Below are 27,205 nucleotides of genomic sequence, written 5' to 3' on the forward strand. Positions count from 1 at the left end.
GCTTAGCTTGTCAAACAGACGAAATGCCAAGTGAGTAATGCATCATAAAACTATGTAAGACACTAATCCTTCCAAATCTGCTCCGGAACAATTTCTATTATGAAAAGTGTTTTTGCAACTGACGACAGCGATTTAAATAATGCAGTGACTAAACTTGAAGGCAGCCACACACGCTTATTCTCACACTTACACCTTTTACATATCACTGCTAAAGAGAAACAAAAAACTGCACAAATATGAAAAATATTCATGTTTTCTGCCTGGATTCTTCTCGTTACCATTAATATGTCAAAGTAATGTTACATACTCCCCTGCTCAGATTCTCCTTAATATTATAACATTTTCAAATCAAACCAGTTTAAACCCAACTCAGGTTCATTCTGAAAACGTAGCTCTATTTATACTTTTGGAGAGCGCCAAGTACATCCCAGGAGCTACGTTTTTTGCAGTTTTTGTTTTCGCGAGTCCACCAGAGGCTGATTTTTTCAGATCTCAAATTTCTCTTATGAGCGCCATTCGCGCTAGCTGTTTTCACGTAAATCCACCAGAGTTGCCCGCTGTCGACTGACTGACCGATCAACCCTCCCCCTTCCCTAAACCAACTGAAAGTGTTTTAAAAAGCACCGATTGGCCAGCGCCCACCCACTTTGCTAAACACAACCGTCAGCGTTTTGAAAAGCAATCCAGAAAAAGTCCTCACCTGATTTTTACCATGTTTTCAGATTTTACCACATTCTCACCCTGTTATTTACTTGTTTATTTATTTTTAGCTTTTGTTTTTGTCTTCTTTCTGGAACCGTTCTTCACCGGACTCGAACATCGTTGACGTGGTCAACTCTGCGTCTCAAGTCCACCGATGTACATGTCGAGGTACTGGACAAACTGGTAACAGTGGTAAAGCCCTCCATATAGATTTAAGTGGTCAGCTGGTAAGTGAGAAAAGGAACGGCATCGTAGCTTTCATTTTAAAGATGAAATGCAGCCATACTTAGCTCTGGCTACATCATTCGCGATCTCTAGAAATGTATATAGGGCTATGTTTTCAGAATGAGCCTGTGTTGTTTAAACCTCTTGAAATTATTCAACTTCTCCTCCAAGTATGTGTTTTCTGAAAAATGTTTAGCGAGGGTTTTTGCAAGTGCTGGGACATTACATACTTTAAATGTTGCGAGAAGTAGTTTGAAAATACTTATTGTGAACTAAACATTTTTACAGGCCATTGTCAGATTTTTGCATTGACATTTGGCAGCTGAACAGAAGCCGCTGTCATACCAGTGACAGATGTATCTGTGCGTCTCCACCTTTGGATTTTTCTCACCTAACCTTCAAACTTGCGCATTCCTCTGTCAGAATTCCCCTAATGAAGGGCTTAACCGATGCATTCACCACAACACAAACACACAGGGCTGCCGAACATCACCAGCATTCCTCTACTTTACTTTCTTGCAAACCATTTCAAAGAAATCATTTCAGGCTTCAGTAGTCTTGGCTTACCGGTGAGGGTGTGTGTGTGATTTATGTGTGTGTGCACATGTGTTTCTTGGCCTATTATATGCAAGTTGTTGGCTAAAAAGCTTTGCTGAAATAGGCCACACTGTTGTAGCTGACAGTACCAGTTTTTTTTAACGCCACCATCAGCGCTGCCAAGGTTCTGGGGTGAACCCTTGCGATTGAATGGCCCGTATGTGGAAGTGGTGGTAAATGGTGCGAGGTTGTTATGCTTTTCAGCACTTACTATTAGCTCTCAGCTGCACTCGTGGCTTTCAGCAGATCTGAGACGGAGGAGAAAGGCCACCACTGATAAAAGGCAAGATCAACTCAACACTTTACAGCCGAATAGAGTTAGCAGAGAGATCGTGTGTGGGACATTTGCATGGTGTGTAGGCACACATTATGTAGACACACACACTTTTATAATCTTCCACAGATAGACTAATAATACCACCATGGCCAAGATGATTTAAATGTCCACTGGAGTTTTGAAATTGAAGCCAGATGAAGATTTATATTCTAAATTTTATCAGTTTGGTGGGCTGGAGCAGTGTTGGAGAAGCTAGATTGCCAAAGGACAAGACAATCATAATTCAAAGTATTGCAATTTTATATTCAACCAAAAACTTTTGATTCTTTTCAAACGACTTTAAATTAAAAAAATAAATAAAATTTGAACAAAATTGTTATGAACATTTAACTATAAAATGTGGCATAAAATGTCATGTAACGCACAAGCAGAAAGTCTGTTCTTTAAACAGAATCTTTTGAATAAACTGTGCAAACTGGTTTACTAAAATGAATTGTGTGGACCCGAAAATACGAATTTTAAACTTTCTGAATTGAACTGATTCAGCTCCGATTGAGAATCTTTGTGAATTAATTAATAAACTAAACTAAAGCAAAGAATATTTTATATGGATTATTCATACAAACTACAGTGGTCCCACGCTACAACACTGTATACCATTGGCAGCCTCGCAGTTTGGTCGATTTTTTTGTGCAGTTTGACATGCTTATTTAAAAACTTTTTATTATATTATAGCGCATTGTGTTCTGCGTCCTGATTGGCTGCAGACCATTGTCAATCAGTTTTCTCTGTCTTGCCTGTACAGTACAGAATGTGTTCAGCTTGCCAAGAATGCCAAGAAGGTGTTAACTGAAGGTTAACTGTCCGCAGAGAGACCACTGTATCTGAATAATCAGATTCTTAAAAAATGTGTGAATCAGAGAATCATTTCTTTGGACTTATATATTTATTTTGTTCATTTATTATACTGTCCGAATGAACGGATTTGCTCAAATAAATTATGTTAAGCAGGGAAACGTTTTTTTGAACAGTTTTGTTATAAACTGTCTGATTGACTAAAATGAATCAAGTAAAGCAGTGAGTTGTTTCTTCAGGTATAGTTTTTTTTTTTTAAATGAACCACTTCTCTCTTCATGCACCATTTAATTTGTCATTTGTCTGCAGCTCTTTGGAAGAAGAAGCAGAAACATGTTCTGACACTGAAATTCCTTAAAAATAGACATACATAAACTATGGGAAATGAAGCTTTAACTGTATTTTACAGTACTGGCCTTGGTTAAAAACCAGAATTGACTCTCGAAAAGAAAATATCCTGTAATTTCCTTGCTTACGGCTGGTTAGACTCCATGTTATACTTGGTAGCTAGTCTGTGAGAAGCGTGGGATATGGGCTTTTTTAAAGTGGGTGTGGAGTTTTCCTCTTCAGCCCAGAGCTGTACATCTAATGATAGGCCAGTGTTCAAATGACAGATTGTGTAATTGTGTGTGTGTCTGTGTCGAAGTCTTTGCCAAAGCTTTTTAAACCAAAGTGACAAATTTACTCACACATTGGCAAGTCCAAAATGCATGCAAACCCCCACGTTTGCACACATTATATATCAAAGGATCATACCCGTTTTCTCTCTCTTGGACGCTACTGTAATAAATGGTTTGACCTTGAGAGATGGAGCTGTATTGTGTGTGTGCATGGGTGGTTCTGTCCACAGGGGACTGCGAATAGACCCTCGCCTTCTATTGATTTCTTCATGCCTTCATCATACAAGAAAACATTCAAGGTTTGTGGGCGCCAGGCCTAATTCTGTTGTTCCAGGGATTTGGGGTCATTGTCAGAAATGGTTTATTGAAATGATCACCGAGGGAGCTTAAAGAGAGATATGGTTTGGTTTTATTTTTTATTCATTCTTTCTATTCTTGTCTCTTTTTAGGGAAACTACTACCTTTATTGAGTCTATTAAAGTGCTTGATGTGATTGACTGTAGGTTTTGATTGGCAGGAAGTTCTGCAAGTGAGAGCTGAGGATTGGTATTGGGTTTGGGGGATCAATGAAGCCCCCGTCCCCTTTGAGAAATGGCCTAAAAAGCTTATCTTTTTCACACACACATTTCATTACAAACAGCACACAGACTAATGGTAGGACGCAAAGCATTTAAAATAAATCTCACAAAAATAAGACAAACCTCAGTTGTATTTCCTCTCAAAGTAATATACACACACATATATATATATATATATATATATATATATATATATATATATATATATATATATATATATATATACACATGCACCATATTTACCATATCATTACCATTATGTATACCATAGCTTTTCACAATTTATTTAAATTAAAAACATTAATTTAATTAATTGTGCATAGTTTTGGGAAAATCAGCTTTGTAATTATTATTTTGAGCTTTTTGTAGTGTTTTTTTTTTTGCTATGTTGCAATATATTTTAGTTTGTATATGTTTTAAATGAACATATCCTTATAATTCTTATAATTATGAAATCAAATAATCATTATATCAATAAGTAATCAACTGAGCTTAAATTAAAAATCGTCTAAAAAATATTTAACATTAAGCTTAACAGTGCACAGAATAAATGCAATAAATAAAAGAATTTGTGCATTCTGATTCTGGTCTTTAATCACTTGTTTATTCTGATTTGCAAGAGAACTAATTAATTCAAGTCTTTTTTTTTTTTTTCGTTTACAATCTGTAGAAATTATTAGTCATCTGAAAAATAAAACACAAAAAAACAAGAATCTATTGGCAAATCCAGAGATCCAGTTATAATATATATATATATTTCATCCTGAGCCATATATCTGTTTATTCAAATCCTCTTGGCCTGAAACATGACCCTGTCATTTCCTTTTGAGATTCACCCATCAGGCTGTTCTAAAGCAGATCCAAGCCGTAAGACCTACATATCTATTCCTAGCATGTGCAGAGATGTGGATTTGGTGTATTGATTGCTCATTACCCCGATGTCAGAGGCAAGCTGATGGAGAGAGAAATAGCTTTTTTTTATTATTTTTTCCACTCCCGTTCTCGCTTTGACACGGCTGAGGATCTGCGCCATTGACATAAGCAGTGCTTTCATTTCCATGCCGCTCTCTTAGTCTATGTCCTTCATGCACGTCTCCTGCTGTCTCTTTCCTGCTGCGGAATCCATTCATTCAATTTTTTTCATATTAGATGTCTGTCAAATCGACAGTGCAGCAAAAACAGATACAGAGCAATGTGTCTTCCGAGAAGCGTAATGATACAGAGCTACACAGCTGTGGTCTGAGTGTGAACAGCTGATAATACACAGATATAGTAGCTCCTGGCCATCTAGGCCAAAGAAATCAGAAACTGTATGAGCTACAGCTAAAAAACGAAAGCCGAGAAGGGAACAATTGTGGCTGTGCAAACAGACGGTGGAAGTACAGTACTACAGGAGTCCTGTATGTCTAGGGTTGACATCTCACTTTTTCGTTTCATAGTCTTTTAATAACTCTTGGCAATGTAAGCCAATATCCTGACAACACTGAAGTGTCTTCTCAGTATAGCGCATTCTTGCTCCGGCTGGATGTATTCGTGCACCTGGGCCACTCACAGGCTGACTGACTGGCCACAGACTGCTGCTATATAAGACGCATGGCCCAGACGGAGAGGCTAGACGGAGACACTGGTGCAACGGAGTCGTGTCAGGACTCAAAAGCAGTGTTCGCTACTGCAGTGACAGATGGGATTGGAGGCAAAGGCAGACACACACCTCACATGCAGACAAGAGCTGCCATCTTTGACCGAAGGGCACCGACCTCTTGACCTAAAGAGCTATACAGTCTAATTAGAGCATCCATGTTGTGGGCAGAGATTTGAAACATAACGGATCGTATTTTGCTTCTCATCAAAACTAGTTAGTGTTTTCTATTGGTGCTTTAACTCTACTGTTTGGTCATTGCTATTGAGTGCTGCAGACCAAGGTTATTTTAGTAAACAAGAATAAAATGATTGGTCAAAAAAAATTGCTAACTGAAATATAATAAAAACGGGGGCTGAACAATGTATTGTTTGAACACCGATATCACAATGTATGTGTCCACAATAGTCACATCGCAGGATTAGATTATTTAATAAAGATTAAAAGATACAGATATTATAAAATATTATTTTATATTATTGCATAAAAATTCTTTATACAATGATGACCATGTTACTTGTTTGATTTCTATATTTGAATACTGTTAGACTCCAAATTAAATCATAAAGCACTGTTTGTTTAACTGTTATTATTGCTCTCTTGTGTGTATAAATGCTTGTAATGTATTATATTTTATGCTGATGCACTGCAGAGAATAAGACTTGACCAACCCAGTCAATCTAAATTAATGAAATCTTTCCAAATAGAGCTATTCAAATCAGCTGGTGCATTATATTCATTATATTCAATATATATCTGCAAAACAAAAAATCGCAATGTTAGATTTTTCTAAATTCATGCAGCTCTAAAAAATTATAATCAGATGAAACAATAATTACTGAAACTGTATATTAATGTAGTTTCAAATAATTAATCAACTATTAATAAATAATTGCAAAATAATAATCGTTTTCAGAATTAATAAGCACCCATTCTCCCGTTTTTACTACCATACATATCAGTCAAGCTTAAAACATATTTTACAAAACATGATCTTTCTTTTCTCCATCTGCCAAGAAATGTAAACTAGGCTTGTTTAACGACATATATGATTTTTAATATGAAGAAGTTGTCTGAAATTTTCATAATTATTATTTTATTCATTTAGTCTGCATTTGTATGGTTTTGGCTTCAGTGTCTGTTTCAACTATTATTTTTTTTATAATTATTTGTTTATCATTAATTATTTCCGGTGCAAAGAAGTTAATTTGAATTGTGCAAATATACATTTTCAACTCAGGCTTGTTCTGAAAACGTAGCAACTGTGTTGTACATTTTTGCTCTGGTTGAAACAGGAGGTGTCCTGTTTACTCTGATACACTAAAATTACTAAACGTTAAACTATAAACAGTTGAAGTCAGAATTATTAGCCCCCCTGAATTATAAGCCCCCCTGTTGATTTTTCTCCCCAATTTCTGTTTAACGGAGAGAAGATTTCTTCAACACATTTCTAAACATAATAGTTTTAATAACTAATTTCTAATAACTGATTTATTTTATCTTTGCCATGATGACAGTAAATAATATTTTACTAGATAGTTTTCTAGACACTTCTATACAGCTTAAAGAGTGACATTTAAAGGCTTAACTAGGTTAATTAGGTTAACTAGGCAGGTTAGGGTAATTAGGCAAGTTATTGTATAAAGATGGTTTGTTCTGTAGACTCTCGAAAAAAATATATAGCTCAAAGGGGCTAATAATATTGACCTTAAAATGGTTTTTACAAAATGAAAAGCTGCTTTTATTCTAGCTAAAATAAAACAAATAAGACTTTCTCCATAAGAAAAAATATTATCAGACATACTGTGAAAAATTCCTGTTAAACATAATTTGGGAAATATTTGAAAAAGAAAAAAAATCAAAGAGGGGAGGCTAATAATTCTGACTTCAACTGTATATGAAAACATGTATGTGTAAATAGTAATGTGTTGACATAAAAAAACTAAACTAAAACCAATAAAGAAACAAACTAAAACTAAACTGAAACTGAAACTTAAAGCAAATGTAAAATTTGTACAGAAAAAAAAACCTAATTTAAAAGCCCAAAAACTGTAATAACCACGCTGCAGACTGGAACATGCTTCTTACATCTGGGTTCAGATGTTTTCTATTACATTTCTAAAAAGCTTTTTCCTCTTATACATGGATATGTATTTAACTGTTACATGTGGTAGGCTCATTTGACTGGAAAATATAGCCAAAACACTAACAAGCACTCCGAACAAGAGCTGTGTGATTAAACTAAATAACCTGAAATCTCAATATGGCTTAGTGCACGACCCAGTCATCTTAAGTCAATCATCCTCTCAAACTAGGACTCATAAACCTGCTGTTTTCAACCGAAGAGAAGCTTTCAGGGTTGGAAGAATTTACGATTAATAGATTAAGTTTGTAATTTTACAGCTGTCTTTATCAATCGTCAACATCAGAACAACTGAAAACCTTTTTCACATTAAACATCAGTTCAGGTTTTAGATTTCATAAGACTGAAGACCACCCACTACTCTCACTAATCTGACCCGCAGAAGACCTCATGAAATTTTAACGTGCACCTGACTAAAGATCATCATCATCCATCTTCAGTAAATATTTCTCTTCGGGATGCAGAGAGGGCCTTCCAGATTCCCCACACCCACCCTTAAAATGCCGATGTCACCTAGCAAACAAAAGAGCAAGAGGAGGCCCTCGGGACAGTAATAACATCCACGTTAACCCTCTCTCCTTTCCTTATTCAATCTTCAGTATTTCCATTTCCTATCTATCTCGCAGACGTCCAGGACCGCCTGCAGCTGTTATGGCTAGCAAACAGTCAATTACTTTTTCTGTGCGACCAATAATTGTTCTTTGTAGGTTATCTGAAATAAATATCTCTCAGTTTGATAAAGGTTTGGTTAAAAAAAGAAGTACTAGGGATCAAATCTAGAGGACTTGTCTTTGTTGACATGGAGGTGATTGACGGGTATGAGAGCCAAAGGCAAAACCACATCGTTTAAAGTCAATATTGCCCTCATAAGGTTATACGAGAGCAAGCCTGTGTGTCAATATCAAGTATGGACACACATTTGTCTGGAAATGTGACACTGGGCATCACCTGAAGGACATAAACCAGACATGTATCATATAACCATTACTTTGCATATGTGAAATATTTCTGCAGGGAACGTTAGGTACTAAAGCTACTCCGTTTGCTAATATGAGTGTTTTGGTACTCGGCGCATTAAATAAATGATGCATGAGGCCTGAATCTCGCAGTGTTTGCGGTATGACCTCATGGTTGCGGTACCTGATACTCAAGTCTTCCCACAGACCATCATTCAGTGATTTACTGTATATTTACTTCCTTTTGTTATGACAAAGGCACAGAGTCATGACAGATCGGCTCTCACAAACCTGGCCTGCGAGTGTAATTATGTTATGAAAAGCTTCTTCCTCCCAACATGTCACTATATTTCACCTCCTGTTTTATGGTAGCCTTCCTTAGTCACATATTTCTCAAGACATTCCTGAAAACATGAATCTCAACATCTCTTCATATCGTGTGTTGACTGTGAGACATCCTGCCAAAGTATGTAGGCTTGAGGAAGGTTAGTGTTGTCAAACGTACATGCCTATGTGTATCTAAAAGAAGTGTAGGCTTTAACAAAGCATTAAAAAATGTTTAAGAAAAATATCGAAACCGCAAGTATCTTTGTTAATCTCTTAAGCCTGATTTATTCTTTAGCCTGGCACCACATCTCCACTGACTGCATGCGCACCTCGCAAAATGGACGATGGGTTTTATACTTTTTATACGCGTTCGCCGTTGTGATATTCTTTAAACGACAGGGGCGGTCAAAAGAAACATACCGTAAAATCAGATGGATAAACATAGAAGTAGGAAGTTTCCGGAACTACGTCATATCATTAACATCATTCAAGATTTGAAACTAATTATTTTTGTTATTTTTATAAATTATTTTAATGATTATTAAGATTTTTATAACCATTCAATATTGTTTGAAATCAAATTTGATGCATCGCTTGCTTTTGTTCAATTCTCAGACAGTTCTACCTATTAAAGTTTATTAAAATATTAATGACAAGAGAACATAAGTTGCTCTACAAATACATTTTTTTAATTATGGTAAGAATAAACCATCATCACCAATAAAGCCTAGAAAAACAGAGCATCAGTATATTGTAAACTGGTCAAATATTCTTTTCCAGTTATCAAAGAAATAATTCTTTTATTTCATTTTAGTATTGTAACTATTCAATTGTTTTAAATTTAAAATTGTAATATACAGATCAGTGTAAAACCTATGAATGGTGGAAAAACCTATTCTGTAATATTAAAAGCACCTGGGTCTCCACTTTTCCATGGCCTCTCTTTTTGGTTTTAACAAACTTATCCCTCAGGTTTTTCCAAACCTTTACAAAAACTTTCCTCCTGTCACATTTCTAGGCAAGAATTATTGACCATCTGGTTATCCCCATGATCACGCATGGACGGATCATAAAGATGTCTGTACAGCAGTACCTGTTTCAGACAAAATCTCTTCAAAGTGTTTCATATTTAACTCAAATCAAATGCGACACCTCGCGAATTGTTCGCTCGAGTCTCAAAATGTTGTGCGCTCCGCCGGCTGAAATCATGTCGTGCGCAGCCAAAGCGAACCTCAGCAAACACAGCAATGATATCACATTCGCCACGCCCACTTAAGCGAACTAACGAATGCATCGAGTATAAACCAGGCTTTAGGGTCAAAGGCGAAAACAAGTTTTCAAGCATCAAAACAATAACAGAAGCTTATTTGTGCTCACCCTGCACATTAGAGATCCTGTTTCATTTAATTTGATTTCACATTTGACATGAACGACATTTTTCAGTTTTAATTTCAAGACACTCTTAGAAATGCAATTCAGTATAGCTTGATTATTTAACATCTTGCCAGCCCTATTTACAAGTTATTTGATGAGAATAAGATATTAAAAGACTCAATTTGAGTATTTACGTCCAAAAAAATACAAATGTTGTGATTTTAAATACTTTGCTATCTATAATATACTCTACACTCTGAGAAATAAAGCTACGAGAGCTGTCACTAGGATGGTAACATTTCAAAAGATACATATTTGTACTTAAAGGGTTCATATTGGTAAATATTATATTATATTATATTATATTATATTATATTATATTATATTATATTATATTATATTATATTATATTATATTATATTATATTATATTATATCATACTTTTGAAAAGGTACCACCCCAGTGACAGTTCTAGTACCATTATTTCTAAGACAGTATGATGTAATACTATATATTAACCCTTTATAGGGCACTCATTGAAATTGGAAAACCCTGGATTGTTACTCAGGGTTATTACACGTCTTTTGAACTTTTATGACATTCAAATCTTTGTTTATGTCCAACAAAAGATGAAAAAAGAAGAAGAAGAGCTTAAATATTAAAGTGGAGAGTGAGTAAATGATCATTTTTATGTATTATCCCTTTTAAAGGGAAGTTATCTTAGTTGTTCACAAAAATGAATAAAACACACACCGAATCACAAAAGCATTACAGTAGGAAACACTGAAGCTGATCTCACACCATCCCTTTGACAAACTTTTCGCACTGAGGTTCTCAGCCAGTGGCCAGAGCATCTGAAATTTCGTTGCGTTGTGTGAAGACCGAGGTCAAACTGGGATCAGAGGCCAAACTAAACCTGCCACAGCTACTTTCTCCACACTAAACACTCACCACATGCACTGCTTAACAAAGCCACTTCACCCTGCTCATATTTTTCCAAATGGTAGAGGATGTGGTTCAGGATGTGGTTTCCTTTGAAATATTGATGTAACGTAAGGGCAACCCTACATTTTTACATTCATAACAAAAAATACCCTGCTGAAAATGAACAAGGACAAAGCTAATTATTCTGATCTATTTCATATGTGCTGCAGTTCTGTTTCTATTTGCTTTAAACTAAATTTAGCATGTTCTAATAAGCCTGTTGACATTTAATTATTTGTTTTGACAGCACCACAGGTTTTTAACAAAAACTTAAATTTTTGATGTGTTTTGCTTCTTCATTTGCATGACAACAACACTTTTGTGACTGAAAATGTATTAAACTGATTTCAAATGGAAGTTTTGAAAATGTTGTCGTTGTTGTGTCAGTGTAAACACCCGAAAACAAGACTCTTTGAAAACGATGTCATCATGTGCATGCATAGTACATGTTTAGGGAGCTGTAGATTAATAGCAAGTGCAAACAAACAAGTGTTTCCTAACGCTTCATTTAGAAAGTGTAGATTTACTTTACATTACAGTCAAAAGCAGAGACACATCTTACACAGCAAACAATATACATGTCTTCATGTCGTCATTTTGCCTACAGGTACTGTTTACTAACAAGATGACAGTGTGGAATAGTGGCCTGGCATACGAAATACCACATTTTTGCCATCTTTTGTGATGTGTGTTAACTCGTTTTGAAAACTTTTTTTAAGTGCAAGGGGAAAACATTTTCTGTTGCCATGTAAACATAGCCTATTTTTGTCAATACTATCTGGATGCAGACTTGGATATGCAAGCTTAGACTGCATATCTCAGAAATGCAATGTCAGACACAATGCACTTGTGGAGCTATTGACGTCACTGAGAGGGGTAGGGTCAGGGGTGGGGTTAGGTGTGGGCAGTAAAAAGCACTACATGCAACTCACCTTGCAACTGCACCAAGTCTGCATCCAGACCCCTCTCAATTATGTCTAATTTTATGGCTCCCCACCTCAAATTTAACCCCTAGTTAGAGAGTGACTCTTGTTACACTGCATGAGAGCTGCCATCATCGTTCCTCTTATAGCATATAGACCAATAATTGGCTGCCATGCTGTCAAAGAAGCACACTTGCCCACTGTGGATAAAGCTATAGAAAGTTTTCATCCAGTCATTCACTTCATGGGTATCCTGAGTCAAGCATAATTGTGATGTTTATTTGCTACCAATTACAGACTAATCAAAAACACATTTTCGTCAGTGAGTGACAGTACAGTCTAAATTGGTCAGCTCAGCAAAAAAAGAATTCTTTGTCACTGCCTGACAGAATGAAGGCTTTCCGCTGTACATCTCACTCATCTCTGCAGTCACTTATATAATGTAATTGAGCTGAATAAAGCTGGATGCCTCATTTAGAAAGTCCCAAAGTATCAGCAGAGTTTTATGTAACTTTCCACAACTTTTTTTTCTGACTTTATAAACTGAAAATTAAATACAAAAAATTGTATAAGCAGTGCTCAGACAATAACACCCACCAACCCCGACATATGCGGGTAGATTTCAGCTGTGGTGGGTTAGACAGACGCTACTAGCCACTTTATCTGGTTGAAAATAATTTTTAAATTGTAGTTTTCTTAAAAGCAGGGTTCGACAATAAGAATGGCCCAATAATCATGCAAATGTGATCTTAGAATCTAGAAGCAGCATCACTGACCAAAATAATTGTGTTTACGCATGCAAAAGAAAGCAGGTGAATACCGAATGAGAGGATGATCACTCGCGCACCACATCGGACTGTTTAAAAAGTGTGTGCACTCCCGTTTGTTAATATGTTTGTTAATAATTTGTTGATATGTTTTAGTTATTTTTTTTTACAATAACATTACTTTAATATGAGATCACTCCCCGTTTATGTGTAGTTAACTGGTGATCTGGGACTTTTAGCCAGGACAGATTACTGTACTTGTTATTTTGCTTGTTTTGACACATTATTTAAAATTTGTGGCTAAGAATTAATTATTTATTTTTGGTGTGTTCAGAGATAAATTTGGTAAATTCTTAATTTTGAGCCCTGAAAAGTCATGTGAAATAAAAACTAATTGCAATGCGACACTATGAAACCACAACTCATTTGCTCATGCTCATTGCGCAAGATCATACACAACACAAAAAAAAGTTAAATGAATGAGGATGCATGTGGACATAACAGAAAATCTAAGTAATTTTAGCATGTCAAAGTCTAATTTATGCATATAAAATATATTTTCCCAACAACAAAATTGTGGCTAGTGAAAATGGCAAGTTGCTAGTTACGTTGAACAACTATTAGCCACAGTGGCTGGTGATCAAAAAACTTAATGTCAAGCCCTGTGGATAAGATACTATAAGTTACTGTAGTTAGTATTTAAAAAATGGTAAATGAAGAATTGAAATGAGTAATTAAAAAACAATTTAAAAATGCTTTTGAAGTCATCTATTTAGTATTTAAAATATTTTAAGTACTTTTAATCAGCTAGAGTATCAAATTATTTGGAAAATTTTATTTCAAATAAGTGCTGTTTTTTCTTTAAGAGTATTAAGCGGCAGAACTGCTTTCAACAGTGCAACAATAGTGTTACAATAATAACAATAAACAATAATAACAATAATAACAATAAACAATAATAACAATAAACAATAATGTTTATTAAATATTAGAATGATTTCTGATGGTTTATGTAGCTCTGTAATTACTTATATAGTAATAGTCGTTTACACAAAATAAATATTTAACATTCTAATAATATTTTAGATGATCAATTAAATAAATAATAAAATATAAAATACAAATATTTATAAAACTTAAAATATATATATATTTTAAATGTATTGGTTACATATATTATTAATTATTATTATTAATATTAATTTATAAATTAAATATTTAGTCAACTAATTTTGTTATTATTATATATACATAATAAAATAATCTAAATAAAATTTTAAATGAAATATTTGCCTTACACATTGCATATTTTCATTTTTTCTCTTTCTTGCCTGAAGTGTGAACCTCACAAAATGAACACTGACCCTCACAAATGAACGTGTTTTCTTTTCTCAGGTAAATTAATTATGTTTTAATAGGAGCAGTAGGCCTGTAGATTTATTTCACCCAGAATCAAAATATCCCTCTCTTTAAATACTGAAAGTTTTATGTGTCACGGTCTCCATGGGCCAGTTATTCTAATATTTTCAAACCAAATGAATGGGGGCAATAGATAAACACTGAGCTGGATCTGAATCCCAGACATCCCTGACTATGCAACGTCTCAATGAGCCTCTGTATATACTCTGTGTGTGTGTGTACGTGTGCATGAGCACGTGGTTTTGTTGTGTATGTTCCTGCCTCTGCTTATGACGTGTCTGACAGTGAGTCTGTGTACACGCTGGCTCAGGTATGTTCAGTTTGTGCGTGTGTGTGTGTGTGTGTGTGTGTGTGTGTGTGTGTGTGTGTTTTAGTGTTCAGAGGGCTCCAGTAGGACCTCCATACACAGTGAGTCTCCTTCACAAAAGCCATTTGACATGAGCTCTGCCCAGTTCAGGAAGCCCAACCCAAAGAGCCCCTAAAACCCCTGTTTGAACACTGAGCCCTCTGTTTACACCCACCACAAATAACCTTTAATGATATCATAATGCGTTACACATCACTGTCATCTGCATATAACGAGTGGACGATTATAAGTCATTATTGAATTTTAGCCATTATAAACGTTAGGAGATTGGACCGCATACATCGCTTGGTTAACAAGAGCTCTGTGTTTCTCAGAGCAAACTAGTCTTTTCACAGCCATTTAAAAGAAATTGAGAAGTGGACTTGCAGTGTTGGGCATCCATTGTATTGTAGTCTAATGTAATTTCTTTTTTTTTTGCATTTGCTATGATAGTGTATGTGTACAGTTGTTCCTGGGGTGATTTTGCTTATCATTACAGTATTCACACAGCCTGTTTTACTAAAGGCTACAAATGGGAAATTGATTAACCCATAGTATTTTTTATTTATTTATCAAATATTCTCCAGGTAGTGTTTAATGGAGAGATTGTTCAGCACTTTTTTTTTTTAAATAATAGCTTGAACAACTAATTTTGTCTTTGTCGTGATGACAGTACAGTACAGTATTTAATATTTTATTATTTTGAAAGATACTAGACTTTCTCCAGAAGAACAAACATTTAACAGGAAATACTGTGGATATGTCCATGCTCTGTTAAACGTCAAATGGAAAATAGGTGAATAGAATTAAAAATTCACAGGAGGGCTTATATTTTTGTGTTTAACTGTATATTTCAGACACAATTTTTGGAATAGTATGCATGCCACCTGACTTTTGTAACCATTTGAAACTTAGCAATTATTATTATTATTATTATTATTATTATTATTATTATTATTATTATTATTATTATTATTATTATTATTATTATTATTATTATTATTATTATTATTATTATTATTATTATTATTATTATTATTATTATTATCAGCATTTTATTATATTTTAATTTTAATATATTTAAAAATTGTTATTTTACTTTCATTTATTCATTTATTATTTTTATTATTATTATCAGCATTTTATTATAATATATCTTAAAGTATTTTTACATTTCCTTTTGTTTTATTTTTGGTTTTCTTTTTATTTGTTTATTTAATTTTATTTTATTATTATTTTTATTATTATTATCAGCGTTTTATTATAATATATCTTAAAATATTTTTACATTTTGTTTTGTTTTATTTTTATTTTGTTTTCTTTTCTTTTGTTTATTTAATTTTATTTTATTATTATTTTTATTATTATTATAAAAATTTTATTATAATTATATTTTAATGTATTTTTTAAATATTTTAGATTTTTTTCTTTCCTTTTCTTTTCTTTTTCTTTTTATTATTATATTTTATTTATTATTATTTGTATTATTATTTTAATATATTTTAAAAATATTTTTGAATTTTATTTTATTTTATTTTATTTCATTTTTTAGTAATTAATTTGCTACAGCTGGCTTGGTTTTTTGATTCACAAACAAGAACAACAACAAACATCCACAAAACAGCATAGACACTGGACACATGAATTTCTGTAGTGCGAATGCCATGTGTTTATGTGCATACGTAGATTAATAAAGTATAATTTAGGCTTTACAATTTCCTGTAACAGCCAGACTAAAAAAAACTACTTTTACAGCTTCCCCTTGTACCTGTTTCACTAGACCATACTGTGGTCTTTTCAATACTGTAAAATGGAAAATGTATGTAATGTCCTTGCAGTGCTGGGGCAGTTCACATTTAATCCAACCCACTGTAGCAGTTTGCTGCTTTGTTAAACCCAAAACAAGTGCTTCCAGTGCAGTCAATTACACTGGCTTTAGGAAGGAGAGGTGAAGCTGGAGCACATCATCCGTAGTGTTTTTTCTCTCTCCTTTGTTACCCCTGTCACTTCAGCTGCAGGGAGTTTAGTGGATTTCAGTGTTTGCTTCCACCGCGTGTCACTGATATAAGTCCATGAGTGTGTGTGTGCTCACTGCATGATTGCAAAACCACATAATTATGGGATTATGAGAGACTTACCTGTTTGCAGCAGACCCGCACTGCTGTCACCAACTTTGAATTGTTTCTGTATGTCAAGCAGGACACCTGAGAAACACAGACAGAGACAGATTACTATTCACGCTCTGATGTAAATTTTGGCCTTTAAGCGCAACAGTTTGAGTGAAGCTGTGTTACTGAAGAAATACAGTAATTACAGGAATTACACGAAGCGTTTTCAAGAATTGAAGTTATTGACTGGTGTTCCTTATTAGGTTTCCTTCTGATCCTTTTTAGCAGCGCAATCATAGGCTTACGTGTGAGTCTGTAGTCATTATAAAATTGTCTCTATTGACTAATATTACTGGATTTACTGTGCATGATTTATTGGTTCTTGCTATAAACATGAATTGCAATCTTTTGTCTAAAATAGTGATGCACTGATATTAAAATTCATGATAAGCTGCTAATGATTTGCAATTTGATAGCAGCAATAATTAGCTGAAATGAAAACCTTTGAATAAATGGAAAATGTAACACTGAAATAGTAATATTTATAATAATAATAATTATTATTATTATTGTTATTATTATTATCACCATTATTACAAGTAATGTTAGTTTTGAGATTTTAAATACTATATTTAGCTTATTTATCATATAGTTTATTTATCAATGTAATTTAATTTAATATAATATCGAAAAAATAGTATGCATATATATATATATATATATATATATATATATATATATATATATATATATATATATATATATCTGAAATGTTTTCAGATATATATATCTGAAAATTTTAGAAGAAGATTTCTGATAGCATTTAGAGGCTTTTGCATCTCTCTTCATATTGTTACAAAAAAAGATTATTATATATAATATCATAAGTAATTTAAAATAAAAACATAAATGAGCATTAAAATATGTCTTTAATAAAAAATTATTATTATTATTGTCACCACAACCATTATTACAAATAATATTAGTTTTCAAATAAATTTAGCTTGTTTATGAAATATAAAGGAATTAAATGTAATATAATTTAATACAATATTGAAAAAATACTAAGCATTTATATTGTTATAAGTATATATACAATTAAAGTCAGAATTATTAGCCCCCCTTTAAAAATGTCTTTTTTAAATATTTCCCAAATGATGTTTCACAGCTCAAGGAAATTTTCGCAGTATGTCTGATAATATTTTTCTTCTGGAGAAAGTCTTATTTGTTTTATTTCAGCTAGAATAAAAGCAGTTTTTAATTTTTTTAACACAATTTTAAGGTCAAAATTATTAGCCCCTTTAAACTCTTATTAAACTCTTATTAAAACTACTATGTTTAGAAATGTGTTGAAAAAATCTTTTTTTAATAAATATATAAATAAATATTTATTTATTTTTATTTTTTTCAAATAAAAACTAAAGCAAATGCACATAAAATATGTCTTTAATAAAAATAAATTAGCAAAAAAAATCTATATAATATAAAAAATAAAAACCATTCTGTTGAAACGAAACAAATGCTTTCATATATTCCCAAAAAAACGAAACAGAAAAGAGAAAGAACCACACCGCTGAAAGTACCTTGAGCTGCAGACAGTAAGAAAAAGCCTGCGCTGGAATGCGAGCAGGTGGCCTGACTCGTGTGACAGGAATGCTACATTTGTCACTGTATGTGTGGACAAGCCTGCACCTGCCTAAGTGCTTCTTCTCAGGACGTCTTTGCTCCAACGTGCCAGTGACAAGTCAAAACGGGTGGCGACGGGAAACCGCAAAGCCATCGAGACGAAACTCGAAGATGACTAAAGCCACCGCAACAACAGAAACAAATCGCTATTTTTATTTCTCACAGCCACTCCTGCATTACGTGTGTGCGTTTGTACAAGACCTTAAAAAGCATGACGGAATAAGCCAGGCGAAGTTAATTAAGAGACATTTCGGTGACATTAGGTGTTTGTTCTGGGTGCGAGAGAGAATTGTGGGAAAGCTGTGAAGTGGATGTCTTTCTCTCTCGCTCTCTCTTTATCCGTACAACACTCTTCAGTGATTTAGAGAGATGTAACACCAGAGATAATAACGTCAAGTGTGTTGGATCTCTATCGCTCTTGTCTAATTTCATTGGCTGTCAGTCACAGATCTTGTTTACAGACTCTCCTGCATTTAGAAGTGTCTGAATTTGGTCTGCTTTTCCATGAAAACACGATCAAAGTGTTTGTCTGAGAAGAGTTTGACAGTTGAGAGCTCCTGAGGCTTAATTTTTCACTTTAACGTGATCAGAAAGAAGGAATGTGGAGATGAGAGACGGGTGATTTAAAGGCAGCAGCACCAAAGCTGCAATTACACTTAAAAGAAAAAAAAGGAGTAATGGTCTGATCAAGAGCCCTTCAGATTGCTGGCCAACAGACACACACAAATACAGCAACAAACCATACATCAACATGATATCATCAACATGATATCATGAGATAGTAGGAGATGTGGGGATGAGGAATCCAATAAATTTGTTACTGTTGATTTAATTTTATGAATAGTTAAGATTTTGATATTTAAATCAATTTTACCATCACATAATGCTTATATAATGCTAATGTTGGTTATTTTACAGTGAAGTCTCATCATTAATAACAAATCTTTAATTCTAGTGTACTGCTAATTAATTAAAATGCATTGTTTATTATAAGTTCATCTTCAGATTTTAATAATTTATGAGTAAACTTTAAAATGAACATTAACTAAAAAGCCCAACCGTACCTCACCGTGGTGAGGGGGTGAACTGCTTCGAGAGAAACACCATGCAGGCCAACTAGACTCTGGCCTGGAGAAAAATCTGGCAAACTACTCCAGTATTCTGCCATAAAATTCCATGGATCAACAGAACACAGAGTCAAATATGGATTAGTAGAACCCATGTGTAGAGGAATGATCCATAAAATGACTGAAAATCGACCTCAATTGAACGGATAGTTGATTGACAGGATGTCCGCGGGGTCTTAAAAAGTATTAAAAGTTGATGAATTAAAGTAGAGAAATTTAAGGCCCTTAAAAAGTATTAAAAAGTCTTTAATATTATTTTTCAAGGTATACATTTTTTTTTTACATTAATATTTAGAAAATATACTCCAAGTTAAAATCTCTCCAGTATTTCCGTTTGAAAAGTGGTTATAAGGTCTTAAAATGTATGGAAAGAGTTCTAAAAAGTTCTTAAAAGGTATTGAATTTCACTTTCACTTAAATGGATAGCTCACAAAAAAAATTTCCTTACAATTTATATATTTTTTGGAATTATCATTTTTGGGAGAACTATTCCTTTAAAAGAATATAAATGCATTAGAATGCCTTGTTAGCTAATGCTATCTAGTATGTTTTTACAATTGGAAAATGCATCCTTTTCCAAACATTAAAGGTTAAAATTCAAATGAAAAAAAATTGTAATAATTTTAAAAAGAGTACACCTATTATTGAGGGAGAGGGGTTCAAATTGTTCTTAAATGCCATTTTAAAAATAATATTTTCAGAATTTAGATGCAAAAACCTCTAAATGTCATCTGAAATGTTCTTTTCTTGTTTAGTAATATCACTTTTACGGCAAAGAATACATAATTTTCATGGTCTTTTAAGTGAAAAAACACAACATAAACTAAAGGGCTGAGAATTTTATTTATTTTTTTATTTTCAAAACAAATTTCCGATTATGATCAATTTAGTTTCTCCAGTTTGCCTATAACGCATGTCATTAGACTGTGGGGAAACCGGAGCACCCGGAGGAAACCCACATGAACACCGGGAGAACATGCAAACTCCACATGGAAATGCCAACTGACCCAGCCTGGGCTCAAACCAGTGACCTTCTTACTGTGAGGCGACAGTGGAAACCACTGAAGCACCGTGCCACCACATCTAAATTCTGAAATATTAAAATCTTATATATTACATCAAATTAAATTATTGCACAATTAAAACTCAAAACATTTGCCAATCCCTGCTCAAACATAAATTTTTCATATCACAGAGTGTGTCCCACTGAAATTCCAAAACTCACTAGCAGAATTTAATATTACCCTATTACATCCCTAATTCTGAAGATAAAGTCCTGTCTAGCTGTTTAAAAGCCTCCTGCTAAACTCGAAGCACTTTCAATGGATTTTATTTCTTCTCAGTTACTCATCTTGTTCTAGCAGATATAGGTGGGCGTTCTCTCGGCTCAGAAGCGTCTCCTCCCGCCCTCTTTCCATTAGTCTAATCTGAGGCAGCGTACTAATTACCTTGGTCACACTCCTCCATTGCCCCTCATCCCTCAATCCCTCCGTCTCTCCCTCTCCTCCCACTGGGAGGGGGATCCCTGTGCCAGATGGTGCTGCGTTTCTCCTCTTTCAGCCGAGACTGCACCTGCCCACCCTCACGCCTGCCAAACACACAACCTAAACCACCCACCAAACACTCCCACAGGCTCAATACAGGCCTGTTTGGTGAAATGATTGATTCCATTAAGGAAGTATGTCCTTATTTAACGTTAAGGAAAGATTTTTTGAACTGGAAGCGGCTGGTACTAGCAGGTCAGTGTGTGCATAACGTAACAGAGCTGCTGTCGTTTTAGTGAGTTATGTCCTGTGTTTGGCAGGCGATTCCGCACTTATGTGATTTGCCCTAAATTCTTCTCTCTATCTTCTCTTCTGCTGCCTGATAAAGATGCATGAACAAGGCAACACCTTGAAACTCTTTCAGAACGAGCTGTCATGGAGGATTTGAGGTGCAACAGGTCAGACTACAAGTTGCATCATGGTGTAAAACGGTGGGCGATGCCACACAAGGTGATGCAAATGCCCCGAATGGCACCGGTAGAATCATCGACCTTCTAGTGTCCGCCAGCACTGAGGTGTTGCCATAGTAACACAGAACAGGCACACACACACGCCGAGGAGGGAAAGGTCGGCTGGCGATTGCTCAGATCAGACTGAGGATGGAAGAAGGAAGTTTTTAAAAAGAAACAAAAGTGGTTTATCTGATTGTTACATGGAAAGATTTGTCAGGTATGATTGATACAGTCACCTGCGTTGCACTTTGTTGTAGGCTTATTTAGACTTGGATTGCTAAAATGCTGAAACCGCAACAGATACCGAAGAGGGGGAAGAATGCTGCCCTGCCTGTTGTGACTGATCTGTTGCATGCAAAACACATCGCGAAGAGACAACAGGCACTCAACAGAGTGTCACAATCTGTTACGGAGTAACTCCACATAAGAGTTTATCAGAGATAACTAATTTTTCTAGATAAGGATATCGGATCTAAAAATCTAAAATAAACTTGTTTCCCTTGCACTTGATTTTTACATTGAATTTTAACAGAGTTTACATTGGAAAACAAACAGTAAAGAAACATTAGTTCATATGTCAGGCCCCCTAGTTTTTCTTGAATTTGTGATTTTTTTGTGATAAAAATGACTGATTTTGTGGCGGTAATTTCCCAAAATTTGACAATTTGGACAATTTTGCGATAAAAAAATATATATAAATATAAAAAATTATATATTAAATAAATAAATATATATATATATTAAAATTAAATATATATATATATATATATATATATATATATATATATATATATATATATATATATATAATTTACAATAGCCTATTACTATAGCTATATATATTACGTAACCTATTATGTTAGGTGTGCACTCTGACACAATGACAATTTTTCGAGAAACACTCAAGTACATCAAATATGCTGTATATGCAACATCTGAGTAAAGTCATGTAAAACAATTAATTGCAAACTGAAATAAATATAATTTGATTATATGGTTTGGAATTGGATATTTTATGAGTTTATTTACCTTTTTTGCGGTTATCTATCTATATATCTATCAATTCATCCATTCATCCATCCATTAATCCAATTGAGAAAAATACTATGTGATGATAATAGATAATAAATAGAAACAAATAATAGAAGTTATGGATGTTGTATGATGTCATTTATTGTTATTTACTCCATGGTTAACAATTAATGCAAAAAGACCCAGGGCCCATTTTGGCAATTCCATATAATATTAATGAAGTCATGGATTATTACTAATCAAATAAACCAAACCCATTCAATTCAGACTCAAATAAATGTTTGCTTACAAATCACACGGTAAAACAGCAAAGCAAACAGATTAGGGAGTGCGAAAGAGCTCCTTTTGTTTCCTAGCACACTAGTTTCATTATGTTGAATGCTAATGAAACATTGACCCGTTCTTGTGGGTCTTATCAGCTGATTGGAGCAGTGAAATGGCGATATGCTAATACCGAAGCTACTGCATAAGACGCAGTGCATATGAATGATATAATGCTTTCACTATTGTGACGTCCCCCAGAGACCCATTAGATATTGAACGATGTACTGACCAATAGCATGTTTGAGGGTCAAGATGAGCAAATCAGTTCTGTTAATGCGTCCAGTGCCTTTTCCAATCTCAAGAGAGTTCATTTGAGTGAAGCTGTTTAATGGATCCTGGAAGCTGGAGGTGCAGCCCTCCTGCATTTGATTTACACAAGACGGCATGATACTATCTTAGACATACATTGACCCTTATTTATCGGATCAGATAAGAGGCTGTGAGTTTAAGTGCTTGTTTGGGTTGAGCGAGTTCTTGTGTTGCGAGTATGAGCTCATCCATGCTATAATAAAAAAACAAGAGGTTTGAGTTTTGATTTGCTAACCCCCTTTGAGGTGAACTGGCATGGACATCAACACATTTTTGAGCATGTGAGAAGCAGTCTATAAGTATACACCATTCATTCAGTCAAACAGGAAGCGGTTCACCTGGCTGAAATTCCAGTATGGTCAAATCCTAAAATGCAACCTATTCATCCGTCCGACGGTCAAACAATGGCAAATGTTTTTCGTACAATCCAGACACAAAAACTCATTAAGGTGGGAATACTGCATTAACACACATAACAGCCTGTTCTTATTTTTGCATGCAGACACGTCACTGTATAGACCCAGTGGGCTGTCTGGTCGTCTGGGGAGCGAGAACGAAAACGAGGATCATTGAGCGGTTGGGTAGACCTCATTTTACAATCCCCAAAAGAGATATGATAGACCTGAGCAACCCTCGGTGCTATTTCAAGGCTGGGAGAAGTAGGTTAGTATAAAGGCATAGCAACAGAGGCTGGCCGCCCTATATACTGTAACTGAGAAGATGAGGAGAGGTGAGAGGAAAGACAACTGGAAGAAAAAAAGCCAAGTGTGGGATATTCACGACTCTGTGGGGGGATTTTACTGAGAATGAACTGCATCTGCTGTGGCACAGTTCATTTGCACACTCTACACTGCAATTCATATGACTGAAATAGCTGTTTTAAATGCAGAAAGTGTACTCAGATCTGCAACATTTATTTAATGCTTAGCTGTAGTGTATTATTTGAGCATTGTTTAATAAATAACTGATGCTGTGATCAATAGAAATATACACGTTCTAAAAAATGATAGGTTGTTGTGATCCAATGTTTGGTTAAATATGGACAAACCCAATAGTAGGTTAATTTTTTTCAGTTAAATTTAAATTACAGTTGTTGGTGAGGAAATGCAAAGTGGTTAGTGTGCTGATCAGTGTTGGGTAAGTTACTTCGAAAAAGTAATAGATTACAAATTACTGACTACTATTAGAAAATCGTAATTTGATTACATTACTAGTTACTTAATGTAAAAAGTAATCAGATTTCTAATTACTTTACTGTGAAGTTACTTTTAAAACATATAAAGCCTATAAAAATACTAAATAAACTGCAGCTCTTTTTAATATTCACTGAAAAACATTACAATGGGTTGATCACAGCAGCTTGGCACATTCAAAAGACTTTTCCTTTCATCATTCCCTTGTTCCAAACTTGTCTATTTTTTTAAACAAAATAAGACATTTAGAAGAAAACTGGATACCTGTAACCATTGACATCTATTGACATCTATTGTATGAAAAAGCACTAGGTGTTTGTGTGTACTTTAATGTAATTAATTAGTAATTAATTTAATTAGTAATTAATAAGTCATTAGCTTACTGAAATGTGTATATTCTATACAAACTATGAAGTTAATCGGTCAGTTCTTGTCACGTAACTCGCGGTTTTCAACTAGGTGCGCCTGGAAAACAGGAGCATGCGCTATATGGGCTTCCAATATGCACACACAAGCCGTGCACTTCAATTTGAAATAACAATAGTGAGCAAAAGACGCAATAAGCAGCTACGCTTCTCTTAACATTCAGAAGATACCTTCGCTTCCAATCCTGCACAATAATCTTATTTAGTCTGTTTAGGGTGAGTAGGTTCCCTGGGTTTTTTGGCGCTGGTGTCCTCCTTGGTGACAAGTATTGTCATAGAATGCTTTTTGTTCAGCGATTTAAAAGCGAATGCTTTAAAAGAAGCACTTTTTTCTTCTAAAAACTACATGTGTAATGTTAGTAACACAATTAAATTAACTTTAGTAACTGTAATCAATTTACACAAATTTGAAATGTAATTCTTTACATTACTGCTTTCCCCATAAATGTAGTTAGAATACAATAATGCATTTCTGTGGAATGCATTATACCCAACTCTGGTGCTGACATACCTGCATAGTGCAACAGAGTTGCGGACGTCCTGGGTTCGAGTCCCGGTTGGTGGATCTTTCTTTCCCAATTCTGCCGTACATCCCCCCTCCCTCCTCCCGTTCTCTTTCTCAAATTTCACTTCCTTTCATAACACTGTCTTATCAAATAAAGGCAAATAAGTAATATAATATATAATAAATAATTTATATAATAATTAATTACACTTTTTAACCTAATGGTTGGCTTTTTCCATATTTGATCCAACACTGAGGTAGAAGAACCCAGCATTTATTATAGGGCATAAATTAAATTACATTTAGTTTAGTGCAGAGGCAACTGTACCAGACACACAGAGAGCTTTAGTAAATAATGCACAAACATCAAGATATAGTGTTATTGCTGTAGCTGAAACAGTAACACATCGGGGTTATGGGTTTGAGGGAATGCATGAACTGATAAAATGTTTAATTTGTGTTATAAGTCATATAATGCAGGCAGTTAAATGTGTTTTATGCATTTAATTTAGTATAACATTTACGAAAGAGACATATTTGAGCTGGAAAGCCTGACAGAAGGTAAACAGAACTTTTTAGTGCATTCCGCATCTATTGAACTGAATTGCGTAATGGTTAGTGCATAAGGCAGTTTTATGGTGTAGTTACCAAGTGCCTTTTGTTTGTGCTGTGGCTGTTTTTTCAGCTCTTAATTCATTAAAAAATATTAAATAATCAAACCTATCATTTGTAAGTTGATATTGCATGTTCTATTCAATGCTGTTGGATGAATTATTTCTGACATTGTCAATTTGAATCTACTTTATCATGTTTTTTTAATAAAATATTTTGCTCAACACTAGCTGCAGCAGACAAATAACATTGTTTTGTAAATAAAATAAAATATATAATATAGTTATTTAACATTCTCTATGAAGTATGTGTGCTGAAAATAAAACTAAAAACTCAACATTTGTAATACTTAGTCCAATAGTGCAATGTTAATTTAGCACCTAGTTAAGCTAAATTTCTTATAATAAAATATTTGCACTGCAGCAACGTATACAGAAGTGGCAACTGTTTAGAATTAATAAGATCCTCTGATAGCACTTTTGGCATGTGTGTCAGGCCCGGATCCAGAATGAAGTCACTGAGGGTGCTTCTGAAAATTAGTGAGGGTGGGCTAGCCTATTTATTTTGACACATCATATTTTTTTCCTGTCCCTTGCTATGGCTCTCATTAAATGTCAGTGATTGCAATTTTGCGAGTGAATCCCGTAATAATATGAAAGCTTGTGCATGGCCATTGATCATCTTAGTGGCATAAAAAACAACAAATATTTTATGATTTATTACATATAGGCAAAGCATGCTCCCTTTGTATTCATTAAAAAGCTGTCATTCATCATAATCTCGCAATTTCGGTTTAAATCATTGACGCTTTACACTTTATGAATAAGAGGATTCACAGGCATTCAGAACTTGCCACTGAACACAAACTCCAGCTTCTTGACTAACTTAACCCTCTAACTAACTATACCCTTAGATTCACCCTTGTATAAGGTCTGTGATTGGCTGTGTTGTACAGCATATTGTAAATAGAAACTTTTGATGCTCCTCATAGCGTAAACAAACTTATGCACCAAAGAATTTGCAGATTTACTCTTGCAGCTTCAAAATGAGTCTCTTGTGTTTGTTTGAGGATGCTTGAAGCCTGGTATAGCTGATTAGCTAAACAACAAAATAAAACTATGCAAAAACTATCTACATACCTATATATCTACATATC

At 34.3% G+C, this 27,205-nt stretch overlaps 1 protein-coding gene across 1 annotated transcript in view; it reads right to left on the bottom strand.

Annotated features, from left to right (window-relative positions):
* The window catches only part of spns2 (SPNS lysolipid transporter 2, sphingosine-1-phosphate), a 114,738-nt gene that overhangs the window by 64,971 nt on the left and 22,562 nt on the right, over positions 1-27,205 (bottom strand). The window contains exon 2 of the mRNA XM_056457937.1: positions 16,871-16,936. Within this exon, the coding sequence (XP_056313912.1) occupies positions 16,871-16,936 (66 nt within the window). The remainder of the gene's footprint in view (positions 1-16,870; positions 16,937-27,205) is intronic.

The sequence above is a fragment of the Danio aesculapii genome, chromosome 5 (genome assembly GCF_903798145.1).
Source record: "Danio aesculapii chromosome 5, fDanAes4.1, whole genome shotgun sequence".
NCBI classification, from domain to species: domain Eukaryota; kingdom Metazoa; phylum Chordata; class Actinopteri; order Cypriniformes; family Danionidae; genus Danio; species Danio aesculapii.